At 39.1% G+C, this 15595-nt stretch overlaps 1 protein-coding gene across 9 annotated transcripts in view; it reads right to left on the reverse strand.

The window, feature by feature from the left end:
* Nucleotides 1-15595, reverse strand: part of ARHGEF28 (Rho guanine nucleotide exchange factor 28) — a 373409-nt gene that overhangs the window by 36316 nt on the left and 321498 nt on the right. For 7 of the 9 annotated variants that reach the window (XR_010726857.1, XM_066241314.1, XM_066241342.1 and 4 more), the window contains 6 exons: nucleotides 15094-15225; nucleotides 11584-11684; nucleotides 8720-8758; nucleotides 8574-8621; nucleotides 2785-3270; nucleotides 1350-1650 (listed from right to left, as the gene is read on the reverse strand). Coding sequence is in view for 8 of the 9 variants with exons in the window: in XM_066241314.1 (XP_066097411.1) it covers nucleotides 1350-1650; nucleotides 2785-3270; nucleotides 8574-8621; nucleotides 8720-8758; nucleotides 11584-11684; nucleotides 15094-15225 (1107 nt within the window). In the remaining variant the exon portion in view is untranslated. The remainder of the gene's footprint in view (nucleotides 1-1349; nucleotides 1651-2784; nucleotides 3271-8573; nucleotides 8622-8719; nucleotides 8759-11583; nucleotides 11685-15093; nucleotides 15226-15595) is intronic. The other 2 variants (XM_066241335.1, XM_066241349.1) reach the window with 2 other exon arrangements.

Genomic DNA, 15595 nt, shown 5'->3' on the forward strand with positions numbered 1-15595 from the left:
ATACAAAAAGTATAAGAGAAATACTTCTTTTAAACGAAAGTTGAATGTGTTTTAACTCAAACTGAGTTTCTGGATTATATACCACAGCCGTTATGCAAAACCACACTGACAAAAACATCTCAGGCACTGGAAATAGCAAGTTAATGAATCAAAACAGCAAGGCAACACATACCTAGAAAAAGCATTCTGCAGTATGATCTCCATCCCACTAATGTTGCAAAATAATTTATTAAAGTTGTTACATTTTATAAATTCTTCCTGATTCTCCATTTTATTTAATTCTAATGAACTATTTCATTGTATCTTTTTCTTATTTAAAGAATATTTGAAGTGATACTTTAAGAACTATTTCATTCTCTCCTATATGCTGACAAGAAATAAGAACATTTTGGCAATGATTCTAAAGAATTACACACTACAAAACAACATCTTTTGGGTTAGTAATAATACTTCGGAAAAGCTACCTTCAAAACTTTCCATTGCTGAAAAATTATCCTACTGACAAACTAAGAATATATATCAAGCATGGAAACAAATCTCAGTTCAGTTCTAAAGAGCACTATGCTGCTGCTTGTTTTATGTTTCTAAAACATTTTGCTGTCGGTGATTTATTTCTCATCCATGTGGCCAGCCATTTGTTTATTCTATTGCATGCCATCTGTTTTTTGGTACAGAGGTTTCAAGTTCTCCTAATTCCCTACCTCATATCCCATGGAAAACTATTTATAATAGGTTTAGATTTAAATCATTTGGAGTCATGTGGAGTTGGTAACTTGAGCTGTCTTTCATTGATATTTGGCAAATACTTTAATGGGATTAGCAAATTTCATTATTACAAGATACCTTTTTTTTAAACAATGACAAATAATGTTAACAGTTTCATTTTGGGTGTTTAATAGCAGTACAGCTTTCACTAATGTTACAGAAAATTGTCCTGATAGACAATGAAGTCCTATCATGCACCCTGTTCATATCTTTTATTTCTGAGATATTTCAAATACATGTACTTGGATGCAGTAGGGTCTACAATGAGGAACAAATACCAAGTTGCTTCACTTTTAAAAGAAAATTATCATTTAACCCATGGGCCTAAAAACCCTGTCTGGTCCTAACATCTTGCTGGAATCCTGTAAGCCTTCTAACCACTGTTTCACTTGTCTAGCTACTCACAAGTGATGGCAGGGCCCAGACTTCCCCAAAGAAAAGTTTGTGCCACAAACTCCAGCTTATCTACACCAATTTATTCACATTCTAGGGCCCACTTTGATTTGATCCTAAAGAAGAGCCAACCATTCTGAGACACAGCTTCTTGTTGAAACTATACAGATGATGCTTAAAGTGTTAATTACCATTTTTACAAGAATCCTCGCTGTTTTGGTGGAGAGGGGGTGTCTGATGACAGGACTCAGCAGCTGTCCACAGTTCATGGTTGACACCTGAGGGCTGAGAAACGTCTGTCTTGAGCTCTACTTGATTTTCACTAGTCCTTACCAAATCAGAATTAGATATAGTCAGGGGGTAAGAGGCATCCTGGTGGATAGCTGATGGAGTCGCTTTGTTGTAAGTGTTAAATGACATTTGTAGTAAAGCTTCATTTATGAAGAATGAATTTTCATAACGTAAACTCTCAGATCGATTAAGTTCTATTACCTGTGTAAGAAAATACAAAAAACAAACAAACAAAAAACCAAAAAAAAACAATATTTCTCCAGGTGTTTGAACAAGTTTTATAAACTATTTCTAATAGGATTTAGCAGTCAACGTTTTATAAAAATCAAGAAAAATATTACCCTTGACTATTTCTCACGCTATTTTTAATGAGCCAGTACTGAAAATTTCAATTTGCTATGCACAGTATGTCTTTAAAGGAAAATGAATGAAAGAAAGAGAGAGAGAGAGAGAGAGAGAGAGAGAGAGGAAGGAAGATCAGTAGCGTTCTCTACCATTGAAATGTTCCATTTTAAGAATTTTACTTAACTTTTGCTAAATAAAAACATTGAAAACTTTCATTCATACATACATGTATCGGCAATAAACGTAATTTAGCCAACTTGAAAGGAAAGTCAGATATGATAGATCGTTCTTATAAGCTTATCAGTTTTATAACTTTATGTACTATCAATGAAAAAGTACATATGTGCACATAGCACAGAAAAGTGAACTTCTGGGACGAACGGGATTGTCAAGCATGGCTAGAGAGGCTGCATGTGGGACACAATCTTCTACAAGCTTCTGCTCTGCCCGGTCACTAACTGGTATACTCCTGTTAACCAGTAAGAGTGAAAGGGATTTTGAACTTACTGTGTCAAAAAGAGCATAAACTTGAAATAACAGAATAGTATTATACTTGCTAAATTCAGGATCTTTAATGCACATTGATAGCTAATTGATCTACTAAAATGTATACCCATCCAGAAGTCTAAGACCAGATCACATAAAGAGGGGTCTTCAACTACAAGAAAGACAGCATTCTCCCAGAGAGTGTGCCCCAGGGCAACCTTCACCTTACAGGGACAGCTGGAGTCTGCTCCCGTCCTTGGGTTAAGGGCCTCTCCATCTATAATAAGCCCGTGAGCCAACAACACCTAGGCCTTTCAAGTTCCCGTACTTCAAATCAAGGTGCATATGCACTGTCTCTGAAAGTTCCCAGCTTTTGCTACCTGCATACTGAATAACTCTTGTGAGCTCTTACACATGAGGCAAAATGACAGGACAACCACAAATAAGCCTGTCTTTGAAGAGGCCGTCCTAGACACGGCCTTGGCACGCACAGAAGATCCGTACCTCCGCGCTTCCTGGAGAAAAGGCTGCGGGAAGGCTGCTCTGGCGGCTGTGCTTCCAACCGCACAGCAGGCTCTGCTGGGCACGCATCCTCTCCCGCTCCCTCTCCACCAGGCGCTGGCCCTCCCTCAGCCGCTCCAGGTTCTGCTGGTACTCCCGGAGCTGCTGGTCCAGCTCCCCGCGGTCCCTCAGCAGCAGCTCCTCCTGTGCCTGGCACTCCCTCTCGCGCTCCTGCAGCCAGCTCTCCCTGGCCTCCTGCTCCTTCTGTTGCTGGTCACACCTGCGGTGCCAGCGCCGCTGGTCCTGCTGGAACTGGTGCTGGAGCTTGTGGATGTTGGCCAGCTCCTCACGCCGTTTCTCCAGGGTGAGGTGCTTCTCCTGGTCCTGAAAGGGGCTGCCTCGCAGTGAGGGGCCTGGGCCCAGGCTCTCCTGCTGCTGGAGGACCAGCCTGTGGATCTCAATGTGGCTGTTCTGGATGGTCAAGGCAGCCTGTCCGGGGAGAAGGGAAGAAAGAGGAGGCTTCTATGTTGTTTGCACTTTGAGTTGGAACTACCTCTCAGCACAAAAAGCGTGACTAAATGTTTTTTCTCTTACTATTGCTGTCCTTTGTCTAAGTGACCTCTAAAGACCAGCCTTGGCACTTCGAACAGGCTCATCTACTGTCCCCAGTGCTATGACCCGGGAATTTATATACAAAAGCAATACTCATCCCTCACCTTTGGAAATGGGGTGCATGGCTGGGTTTTGGTTCATATTTAAGCAAACCTTCTGAATAAGAATTCAGTACATAAATTCATATGACTCCATATTCGTGTTCTATGTCTCACACTCTTTCAGAATTCCTGAGAAGTTAAGAATCTGTGTAAACCTGGTAGTATCCTTTTTTGAGTCTCAAACCAGAAATTACTTAAGCTATCTTACATATATGAAGAAATAAAAATAAAAGTCAACCACTTGTAGACTTTCAGTAAATAATCTTTTTCTAGTATAATGCCCAGGAATAGCAGTTAATATCATATTTAGGATGTGTAAGCAGTAAAGCTAGTCTTGTTACTCTTATTTCTTCATATTAGAGCAGGAAGATCATGCATAAAACACTAAGCTGGAACTCATTTGTTTAATAGATTGTTAACAGGAGGCTGGAATGATTAAGGAAACATAGATACTTTAAAGCCCAGAGGACATTACCAACTAGATTTAAAAAAAAAAAAAACATTTTGAGTTACAGTATCTGCCTATGAAAACTTTGGCAGCATCACAGGAAATAATTGTCAAGTTTTGGAAGGATTCCACAAAACAAAAAAAAATCTCTGTAAATGCCCTTGGAAGCTTTTAATTTTAAAAGTTCCCACTTAAAGTACAAAGAAGCACAAAGGGGACAAATTGAAAATGGCCACATACTGGGTAGGTGTGTGTGTGTTGACTCATTATGAGAAATTATTACTCTCCTAGGTATAAGATCACATTTTTCTTTCCTAAGAATTTTTAAAACTGTCTATGTAACAGATGCTGGAAGAGTCTTTGTTAGATTAGCAGTTTCCTATACTTTAAAAAGTTAAAGAATCAAGGTATATTTTAAATTGATAATTGTCTTAGAATAAGATTCAAAAATGTATTCACTAGGGCCTTTTGATATACAATTCATGTTTTTAAATTTGAAAAGAATTCTTAAAATTTCAAAGTCACATACATATTTGATTAATGCCTTTTACAAGTTATTGTAAAGAAGACAATGATCATTGAGAAGAGGTACTAATTATTTTGATCTTTAAATATATAATAACAAGTTGCCTGACCTGTGGTGGCACAGTGAATAAAGTATCAACCTGGAATGCTGAGGTTCCCAGCTCAAATTTCCGGGTGTGCCTGGTCAAGGCACATATGAGAAGCAACTACTATGAGTTGATGCTTTCTGCTACTCCCACCTCCTTGCCTTTTCCTCTCTCTCTCCTCTCTCTTTAAAATCAATAAATAAAATCTTAAGAATAAAGGAAATAATAAGACCTTCAGGACTCTCAGGATCTGGGTAGACAAACTGTAAAGTGTCATCATCAGTTAAGTCTAACAAATCCTCAGGGCATCAGTATAGTGAAACAAACAAGAATCCAATATTTTATATATCAAAACAACCATAGGCAGTGATAACTCTCATGTAGGGGTTATGATTAGACTAAGTACTGCCATAAAGTATTCTTCATATCTATTTAATAATTGAAATAAGACCATTATCTTCTTAGCAGAGATGTGGAATTTGAAGATTGAATAATATTCATGTTCACACTTAAAGTTGACATTATATTAGGACAGAAAACAGCACTTGCTTTTCAAACTGAGGAAAATTTCCAATTCACTTCTTTTCTTTGCTAGAGTAAATCTGTGTCCTTTCCTTTCTGGTTTGCCTACACCTAATCTCTTACTCTTCTGTCCTGATATAGCGGTCAAATTTCATTTTCATCTGATTCAAAAATGTTCATGTAAAAACTTCAATCATATATAAGAAACTCAGCTTCAAAAGAGATGCCTATGCCATGAACAGATAGCTCGCAGAGCCCATATTCTTAGAACAGCTGAAAAGCTTTAGTTAAGAGAAACCCATGTTGCTTCAAACTAATGTGTTTTAAAAATTAGGTCACGTGCCTGACCAGGTGGTGGCGCAGTGGATAGAGCGTCGGACTGGGATGCTGAGGACCCAGGTTCGAGACCCTGAGGTCGACAGCTTGAGTGCGGGCTCATCTGGTTTGAGCAAAAAGCTCACCAGCTTGGACCCAGAGCGCTGGCTCGAGCAAGGGGTTACTCGGTTTGCTGAAGGCCCACAGTCAAGGCATATATGAGAAAGCAATCAATGAACAAGTAAGGTGTCGCAATGCCCAACGAAAAACTAATGATTGATGCTTCTCATCTCTGTCTGTCCCTGTCTATCCCTCTCTCTGACTCTGTCGCTGTCTCTGTAAAAAAAAAAAAAAAAATTAGGTCACCTGGATTTTCTTTTTTGCTGTTTTGTTTTGTTTTTGAGGGACAGAGAGAAAGAGGCAGAGAAACAAATAGGAAGAGAGAGAGAGAGGAGAGAGATGGCAAGCATCAACTTGTAGTTGTGTCATCTTGTTCACTGATTGCTTCTCATATGTGTCTTGACTGGTGGACTCAAGCTGAGCCAGTGACCACTTGCTCAAGTCAGCCATCTTTGGGCTTAAGCCAGCAACCTGGGGTTATGTTGATGATCCCATGCTCAAGCCAGTGAGCCTGCACTCAAGACGGATCAGTCCACACTCAAGCCAGTGACCTCAGGGTTTCAAACCTGGGACCTCAGCATCCCAGGTCAATGCTTTACCTACTGTGCCACCACCAGCCAGGCCACCTGGCTTTTCTGAACATTGAATCCATATAGGGCTACATTCAAGTTGAAAAGAAGGGATATGACTTTGCAAGTGTTTTCATCAGACAGCAAAAGCCAGGATGCGAAATGTTTTCATCTCCTAAAGTCAATGAGCTATAGTCAAACTATATCCCCTCTCAGTTAAAATTGAAAGGAAAGAATATTTGTTTTACATATCAAATTCAATCTCAAGAACATCTATCCCAGACCAGCATGTCTAATATAAGACAGTAAAGGTGTTCCCACTAAATCTTGAACAAGAATGCTTACTATTGCCATTGTTATTTAATGCATTTTCAGAAGTTCTAGCTGAAGCAGTAAGCAAAAAAAATAGAAGTGATATAATTATTGAAAAATAACCATTATACATTATTTTCATTTTACTTTCTATCTGGAATATTCCAAAGAATCAACAGAAAAACTATTAAATCAAAAAATAAAATTCAATGGCCAGTTAAAAAATAAACATAAAAATCAATACCTTTATTATCAACAATCACCATTGGGGAAACATAATAAAAAATATTCCATTCACAAAGGACCAAAGAGATAAATATCTAGGAATAAATTTAGCAAAATAATAATAATAATAATAATAATATAAAAAGTACCTATTTGAAGATAATCATAAAGCTTCCCAGCAGATCATAAAATAAGAGATGACTAACAACATGTTCTCAGACAAGAGGACTAATTATGCGAAGGTACCAATTCTCCCCAACTGAATTCATAAATATAGGGTGGGGCAGCAGTAGGTTTATAGTTGTTCATATGGAAGATAATACAGTAAATAATAATAAAAGAATAAACTATGTTTTGCATACTCACAACTGTATACTTGTGCTCTGCCCTGTATAATGAGATTTTAATTTAATAGTCTTGGTAGAAAGGTAAAAAACTTGTCAGTAATTCTAAAGTGCATATGAAAGGACATACAGATAAGCATAGAAAAGTAATAAGAGGAAACTAGCACTGTGATATATGTAAATACAATCCAAAACTTTATTAACTAAGATAGTGGTACTCGAGCAAGACTAGGCAGATGATCAACAGAACATCAGAGAAGAAATCTTGATGCAGTTGAAGAACAAATAAGAAAATGTGAAATGTAACATGACCTTACATTTTTTTCTCAGAAAACCTTAAAATCAAACTTAATTTTATTCTCTTTTAATATTCAACAGGTATGAGATAGGAAGTAGGACTAGGTAATAAACCAGTAGAAAAAAAGTTTAATCTTAACAGTAATCAAAAAAACTAAAATTAAGATAAGCAGATATCTTGACCAATTTTCAAATGGAGAAGTAGAGAGGTGTCTACAATCATACCACCCTAAAAGCATTAGATATCATCTGATCTCAAAAGCAGGGTAGGTCCTGGTTAGTCCTTAGATGGGAGAAGAAGAGAGGGGTGTTGATTGATTATTTTGGCAGTGTCTACTAGACACTGGCACTTAATCCTAAGGAAATACTCAGGTAGGTTCAAAGAAATTAGTGTATAAAGCTATCACTAGAGTGTTATTAAAACAAAAGTATAAACTATGAGCAATTGTAGAAATTCCATAAACTGGAACATTATATAACCATTAACAATTGTGCTATAGAATAATCGCTGATGACATAGGAAGGGACATGCTGCAAGACTGTGTGTAAAATGATCCTAACAAACAGGAGGAAAACACACCAACACAACTCTTTCTACAAAATCGCATTATTTTATTTATATCCTCAAATTTTTCTACAAAATTGTCTACGGTACAACCATTGCTTTGATATAATATAAAAATATTTTGAGTCCACAAATTTGTGTGTGGCCTAAGGAATCATCCAAATCTAGCATTCTAAACACAAGTGAAATGTTTATGCCTCTTTTCTTGACAGATAGAGAGTCATTTGACACAGGCTTTGTGGTTCTTTTGCCTTTGTGTGTTCAGCCCTCTGCATAGTGCTGGGCACATAGAGAGCACACAATAGATGTTGGGTGGATGAATGAACAAAGGAATGAAGGAGCATATGAATTCTTTAACTGCTCTAAAGGCCTCTGGCCAAAATGTGGAAGTGAAAAAAGTTTAGGTGTGAATTTCAGTTTTCACCAGAAAATGTGAAGTCATGCTACACTCGCCTAAGAGTTTCCTTGTAAACTTCAAGACAGGTCATATTCATCAGTATTTTTTAAAGATATGAACTGTTTTATGGTTTCAGAAGAGAATGGTATAAAATGTAGCAGCGGTGCTGCCTCGTGATTACAAAACCAGGTGAAGTCCAACACATCTCGCTGAGTCACAGTGGGGTTGGCACTCTTTTAAGATCATTTACTACCTCACAAATGTTCTAATTTTTAAAGTCTGGGAATCATCAAATAAAGTAAATTGCATTAAGCGAAACATTCACAAGGTCAAAAATGAGAGGAGCATAGTTACCTGAAGGCTATATAAGAGACGGGTTAAATTCTGTATCACTTGTATAATCTGAAAAATAAGATCCTAAGTGTCAAATTCTTGAAAAAGCATTTATTATCCACAAATAAAGAGAGGATGGTGGTATATTTTAGGTATGCATAGCTCACCTCTGATTGTGAGGAACCTGGAAAACTTCTATATTCCACCTAAAATACACAAAAACATACGAAAATGAATAATCACTTCTACTTTTGAAAAGCTGCACAGTAGTGTTCCCAAACGCATGAACTTGGGTAAATCACTCCACTCTCTCTAAACTCTTTTACAGTGACGCTATCTCCTCCTCAAGAAATCAAAGCCTATAGGGCTGCACAATCACTTAGTGAAAGCCCCCTCTGTTGCACTTGATATTTGAGATACATGGCTAATTTTCACCCAACCATTCCTTAAAACAATAAGGGATGATGGTAAGGAAATGCTGCATAGTCTCAGTGAGTGACAATATTTACCTTTCACAAACCACACTGTAAATTAAGCTCTCCTGTTCCCAGGTTAAAGTTGCCTCCCAGGCCAGGCTGGCCCCTTGCATCCTGGAGGCCAGGTTTGGAAGCTAGAGAGCATCATGCCTGGTCTCAAGTTCCCTGTCTCAGTGATTGAGACTCACAAAGTCCAAATAACCAGTGGCGGGAAGAAGAAACCAGACCCAGAGGTGGCCCAAAGGAGAGCACTTAGCTGACCTACTCCAGATTCTACCTCTCAGAGTTCACCGGACCCTCCAAGACTGCCTTTATGGAACCACTATCAGCAGAGGCTATGAATGAGGTGACCAGGGACCATCTGCTCCTGGGCAGTGGGGTCTCTTTACCCACACTTTAAAGGAACAAGGAGATGGTGAGGGTTTCCGGTTCTCAGGGTTGAACTGAACATTTGTCTGTTCATTTATTGTCTGTCTTGTCTTACTAAGATATAAGCCAATGAACCACAGGGTTTCATCTGTGTATTTAATGCTGTATCCACAGACCTGTCCAGCATGAAATTGACCCTCACTCCATTCTATAAATAAATATCAGACACCCAGTATGTATTCCCTGCTTCATGTTATGGAAGGTCATCAGGTCCCCTGCCCGCCAAGAGCCTGCAGTCTCCTATTGCTCTTGTCTGAGCAGCTATAAGTAGAAACCACAAGAGCAGTCAGCTGGTCGTGCTCAGGTAGTGCTGGACTTATTAAATTCGTTCAGGCTGATGATGGTGCCATGACGACCCAGACTTATCTTTTTCTCCACACTGCCAATTAAAGATTTCATGAATAACCAGGACCTCTAACTGGGAAAGAACAAAGGATGGAAAAAGAGATGAAGTTTAATGTCATTAGATTTTTCCCCAACCCTCTGGAAGATAATGGGGGCTGAGAACTGCCATTCTGCAGTGAATTTAGAAATTCTCTCTGCATTTCTGGTTCTGTCCTGGCTCCACAGCCCATGGTTTTTGTAATTAAAAGGTTGTTTAATATACAATATTTATATTCTATAAAAATTAGAAACATAGAGAAGAATTGAGTTATGCTACATGTGGTTACTTATTTCTAAGAACCGTATCAGGTTTGATACAAGACAGGAATGTTTAACATCGTCTTTTTAATGGAGTTGGTCTGCCACTGTGTGGTCAATGTGCATAGCTGCAGTTGGTGATTTACACACCGGATATTTGCCATTTGGGTCACAAATTTAATTCTTTTAAATTCTTTCAGAAAAGAAAATTGTAAAACCTTACCTTATTAAAGACTTTAATTACAACATATCCAGTACACATTTTTTAAACCTTGATTTCAAGTGATCCAGCCCTATCTGTCAGTTCATTTAGTTTATCAAAATGCCTTATTAATGGCAGATTTTCCAGAAAGGTTCATCCAAAGAGGAATTGGAACATTTCATCTCACTTACCTGTGACAGAATCATGGAGGGAAAAGGCCTTAGGGGTGGGAACTAGCCACCACAGCTTTCCATCCAGAGAAAATCATTAGTCACTGACCCCGGCCCTCCCTTTCTCTAATAACGTAAAAGCAGTTGGAAGCTACAAACTTAAAAGTGAAATCTGCACTGAAAAGGATGGGAAGCAGGAACATGTTTAAAAGAAATAAGTTAGAAAGTACACAGGCAGAATAAGTGGAGTAAAATGTTGCATTCCTATTTTCACTCTGGCCTATGAAGTTTTAAACATTCAACCACAGCTCCCTTTTTCTGTGGATTTTAAAAATATCTTCGAATTTGGCTTCTCAGTCATTTGCATATTTATGCAAAAATATAATATATGAAATGCTACATATATCAAGATCTGACATATATCATTTCCCCACATTAACACATACTGATATTTGGCAGTGTACATAATTCTATTTTAGATAAAGCTAAACTCTTGAGCCCAGAAAATCCTGGAGGAGCCCCTAGCCACCTTCCAGAATCACAGTCTTTTTCTTCTCTATTTCTGACAGCCCATTTGAAGTTAATAGAAAGCTTCACAAATTTGTTTCTTAAAGGAGAGTGTTATAACTTGTGTGGCTAGAATGTTGAAAAGAAGAGGCCCCAAGCAAAATAAAAGAAAGAGAAAGAAGCAAGCAATAATCCAATGTCAAAATTATTTCTGCCTCATGAGCACCGCGTAGGCGCACAACAGCCGGATGCCCGGGGCCACCCCTGGCGGAGAGCTGCTCAGCACAGTGCGGAAGAGCTGGAGGCTCCAGCGTGGAAAGTGAAGGTGAGACCGAAAGAGAGCACAGACACACAGATAAACACTGGAGTTTGAAATCTTTTTAATAACTTTTCAAGTGTTTCTTCGTTTACACCTACATGGTATAGGAAGAGCAAGAACATTTTAAGAAGAAATAATTTAGAAAGTTTAAATACGAATACTGAACTTGAGGACGATTCAGGAAAATACATTCATATCACTCTCGGCCATGGACAGACCAGGACCTGCAGTTATTTTATTACACAAAGTAACTGGCGCCGTTTACTAACAAATCAGTTCACAATACCTTCTCCCCTGCATCAGAGACCGCCAAGTCGGCTCCCACACCCTGGGTCCCAGGATCCACATCCCAACAGCCTCTTCCTCCTGTCCCTTCTGTGACTAGTGCTGGAAGCCCGCCGTTGAGACAGAAACAAAAAGGACATCATCACACATCAGCCAGTGGACCGTGCTCTTTTGTACAGAGCCGACACATATTTTCAAATAACAAACCCCGTAAAACCACACGCACCAAATACTCTCATAGGAGGCGCTAAAATAGCACAGAGCAATGCAGAGACCCTGCCCTCAGGGAGCTTACACACTAACAGACACCAAATTGACAAACCGCAGCGATTATCACCCATCTCTTTTATTTTTCTTTTCTTGCAGAGAGGTGTTCACGGGATGGTGGTAATACTGAGGGTAGATTCTCCATCTCACTTTCACTTAATAGGAAAAAGCCACCTGGGGAGGGTGAAATTGAAAACAGGCACTGTGGAGCAGAGCGAGGGCTGGCAGGCGCAGACCCCCAGACACAGGGTCTGCAGAAGGCTCCCCGATGGCCTGCGCGAGAGCGGCAGACCATAAACAAGGCTTAGATGGACGGAGCCATTCAACAGCAGAAGTGGCACATCTTTATGAGCAGGTGATGGTGGCTAACACTTTATGACCTCATCTGTCCCTATCTCCAACTAACTGAGTTTTTAAAAATAACTTTCAAGTAGATTATTTTTCCTCACAACAACTCTTGTTTGTGCACTAAATTTACAATACTGTAACTACCGTAAATTTAATCTATAAAACCACAAAAATATTTCTAGTCCAGAAGTATTTTTAAGTACCACCTACAGATTTCACTCCATTCCTTAAATGTCTGTTGGTGGGATTTTATTTCTTTACCCATGTGAACTCAGTTAAACTTACACTGTGCTCACCTTGCACTGGTTAAAACTAGACCTTTAACACCCTTTCACATGTAGAATTTTATTGGAAGCAGGTACAATCAGGATCCTGATGAAATAGATATTCACGTTGTGACATTTTATATTTTTCCCAGTGCTGTTTCGAAATTTTATTTCTGACAAAGGAAATACATTTTTTCTTTGTTTAAAAGAGTCCTCTATTACAAAGAAATTTTTGTTTAAGCAGGAACTACTTCAAGTTATATCTAAAATCAAACACATATTTCCCAAGCCAGTCAACATTTGTTTATGTATAATGAAGGCACATTTTATAGAGACTTTTCTGTCACTAAAAAGTTGGTTCCACTATTGGGCACTATTCTTTAGCTTCCAGAGAGATGGCAAAAGCATCACCAAAAGAATTAGCCATTCTTTCTCTCTGGCCTCACAGAAACAAGGACCATCAAATGGGCAAAGCAGCTGATGGTGGCTCAAATGAAGGCAGAAGAACAGAATGGAGATCAGGTCCCGCTGCTCCTGCATTCATCAGAATGGAGGAGAGGGCCTACCGAATTTAACAGGGAGTAGGCAGATGAGGTATACAAGGACTACAAATGAGGGTCTGGCTTGGTCTATAACCTCAGAATGACAGGGGCCTGACTTAGAAGGGACATAGAGCTCATAGTCAAACCCAGACTTGGCCCCTTAAGATATAGATCCTCATTTAGGAATAGTGTTTTTTCTTCATCAACTTGATAAAGAGAATCAAACTCTTATAGCACCATGTTCCAGTCCAGCCCAGAGCTGAATAGGTCTTCAGGGTACAGGACCCCACCATGTGACCCTGACCCTCCTCTACATGAATCCTGATGTCAGGCCACTGTAAACAGCCTCTCAGTTGTTCTAGCAGAAGTCCTGGGTGTCCTTGGGAACTCTCTGCAGTCATGGGAGATGTGGATATCGACAGGGAACCTTCCCTGCCAGGTCTGCAGGGAGGGAAGGGGAGGCCCTGAGCTCTGAGCAGCTGCAGCAGCCCAATGGAGCCCCTCCCAGCTGTCTTGGGGTAAGTCTGAGAGCAGCAGACCCCTACGTGTATTTTTAGATAGAACTTTCTCAATGGCATAACGAGGCTCTTCTTTAAAAAGGAAATCACCCCGGGCAGCACAACTCCCCTGATGAATCTGGGCTGTGTTGAAGTGAAAAACATATGTGCACATTCTGAAAATAGAAACCCAGGATTAGATACAGCAAAACTTAAGAGGGGAAAATAATTATTGGTGGTAGTGAAACAAAAATGTATAGAATTTAAAAACTGTACTGCTTCCATATATCTTAATTAACCAAGATATATGGATGTTTGTAGAGAATTCTAAGACAATTTAATCCTCCAATTTCTAGCTACTAAAGACATATATAAGACCTAGCAGAGGTAAGATTTTTACAACCTGAACATAATAAAAAAATATTTTTAAATATCGTTTTTATGTTCTCATCTCAGTAACCTTTGGGGAATTTAATAGTTAGCTTACCACCATACATGTAACAGTATAGTTTGGTTCAGAGAAATGACCTAAATCATTTCTCTACATTCTGGTTCTCTGTAAGTAAAAAATATTAAACAATGTTTTAAAAAATGAATTTGGACCTGAACTGGAGTAAATGAACACTGATCAAGAATCTTTCAGAGCTTCTGCTTTTTTTTTCTTCTTCCAGTTTTCTTTTGAAGGTTTTATTTTTTATTGAATTTAATGGGGTGACACTGTTTAATAAAATTATATAGGTTTCAGGTGTACAATTCTGATACATCATCTGTCTATTGTACTGTGCGTTCACGGCCCCATTTCAAGTCTCCTTCCATCACCATTTGTCCCCCTCTACCTTCCTCTACCTCCCCCCCTTTCCCTCTGGTGAGCACCATACTGTGGTGTGTGTCTATGAGTTTTGTTCTGGGTGGGCGTTGTTTATTTATTTGTTTGCTTGTTTTGCTTAATCCCTTCACCTTTTTCACTCAGTCCCCAACCCTCCTGACAGCTGTCAGTCTGTTCTCTGTACCTAGGAGTCTGTTTCTATTTTGTTAGTTAGTTAATCTGGTTCATTAGATTCCATATATAAGTGAAATCACATGGTACTTGTCTCTCTCTGGCTTATTTCACTGAGCATAATAATCTCCAGGTCTATCCACTGCTTTTAACCGAACCACCAAACCTTGTGTGTGTGTGCGTTTCTATTTCTCTGAGTTATGTTTTCTCCATTGATGGAAGGAGATTAAGTGAAAGGACTTGTTCTCTAATAAACTGCAGAAACCCTTCCTCAAAAAAGAAAAAAAGTTGAAAAGTTATTTCAAAACTGTATTCAATAAGTTATATTAATAATGAGACAGTAAGTTTGGGGAAGGTACAAAGCTTTCCTGGGCAACAGAGCAATAGAAATCACTAACTGTTCTTGAAATACTTGTCCTTGGAACAGCAGTGTCATCGGAGGCTAGTGTATTTATTCTCAGGTTTTTGTCAAATGTTAAAAAATGCATTACATCCTGTTCAAACACAAACAAAGTTGCTGCCTTCTTTTCCCGTAACCACTACACTGCAGGGCTCAGGCGCGGGCTCAGCACAGGGGCCAGCACCTTCACTTACACAGGGCTGGTGATCTGGGCGCATCGCAAGAACTGGGCGTCTCTGTCAGGGCAGGTTCTCCACACCCTTCCTCGGATGACTGACAGGCATCGCCCACCTGGGAGGCCTTCACTGCAACCTGCAGGCTCTCAGCTAAGAAGTAGGAAACCAAAAGTAAATTAATAAATAATCATATATACCTATATATGGATAAGTACAGGGTGGGGCAAAGTAGACTTACAGTTGTTTGTATGGAAAATAATACAATAAATAATACAGTAATACAAGAATTAACTGTTTCGTGTACTCACAACTGTAAACCTACTTTGCCCCATTTTATGTGTGTGTGTGTGTGTGTGTGTGTGTGTGTGTGTGTGTGTGTGTGTGTGTTTAACCTACACCAGGAATTGGCAAACTATATTTGGCCTGTGTCTGCTTTTATATGGCCCAGGAGCAAAAAGTGGTTTTTACATTTTTAAAGATTTGTCAAAATACATACACATGTACACATGCACGCACAGAG

The sequence above is a fragment of the Saccopteryx bilineata genome, chromosome 1 (assembly GCF_036850765.1).
Source record: "Saccopteryx bilineata isolate mSacBil1 chromosome 1, mSacBil1_pri_phased_curated, whole genome shotgun sequence".
NCBI classification, from domain to species: Eukaryota; Metazoa; Chordata; class Mammalia; order Chiroptera; family Emballonuridae; genus Saccopteryx; species Saccopteryx bilineata.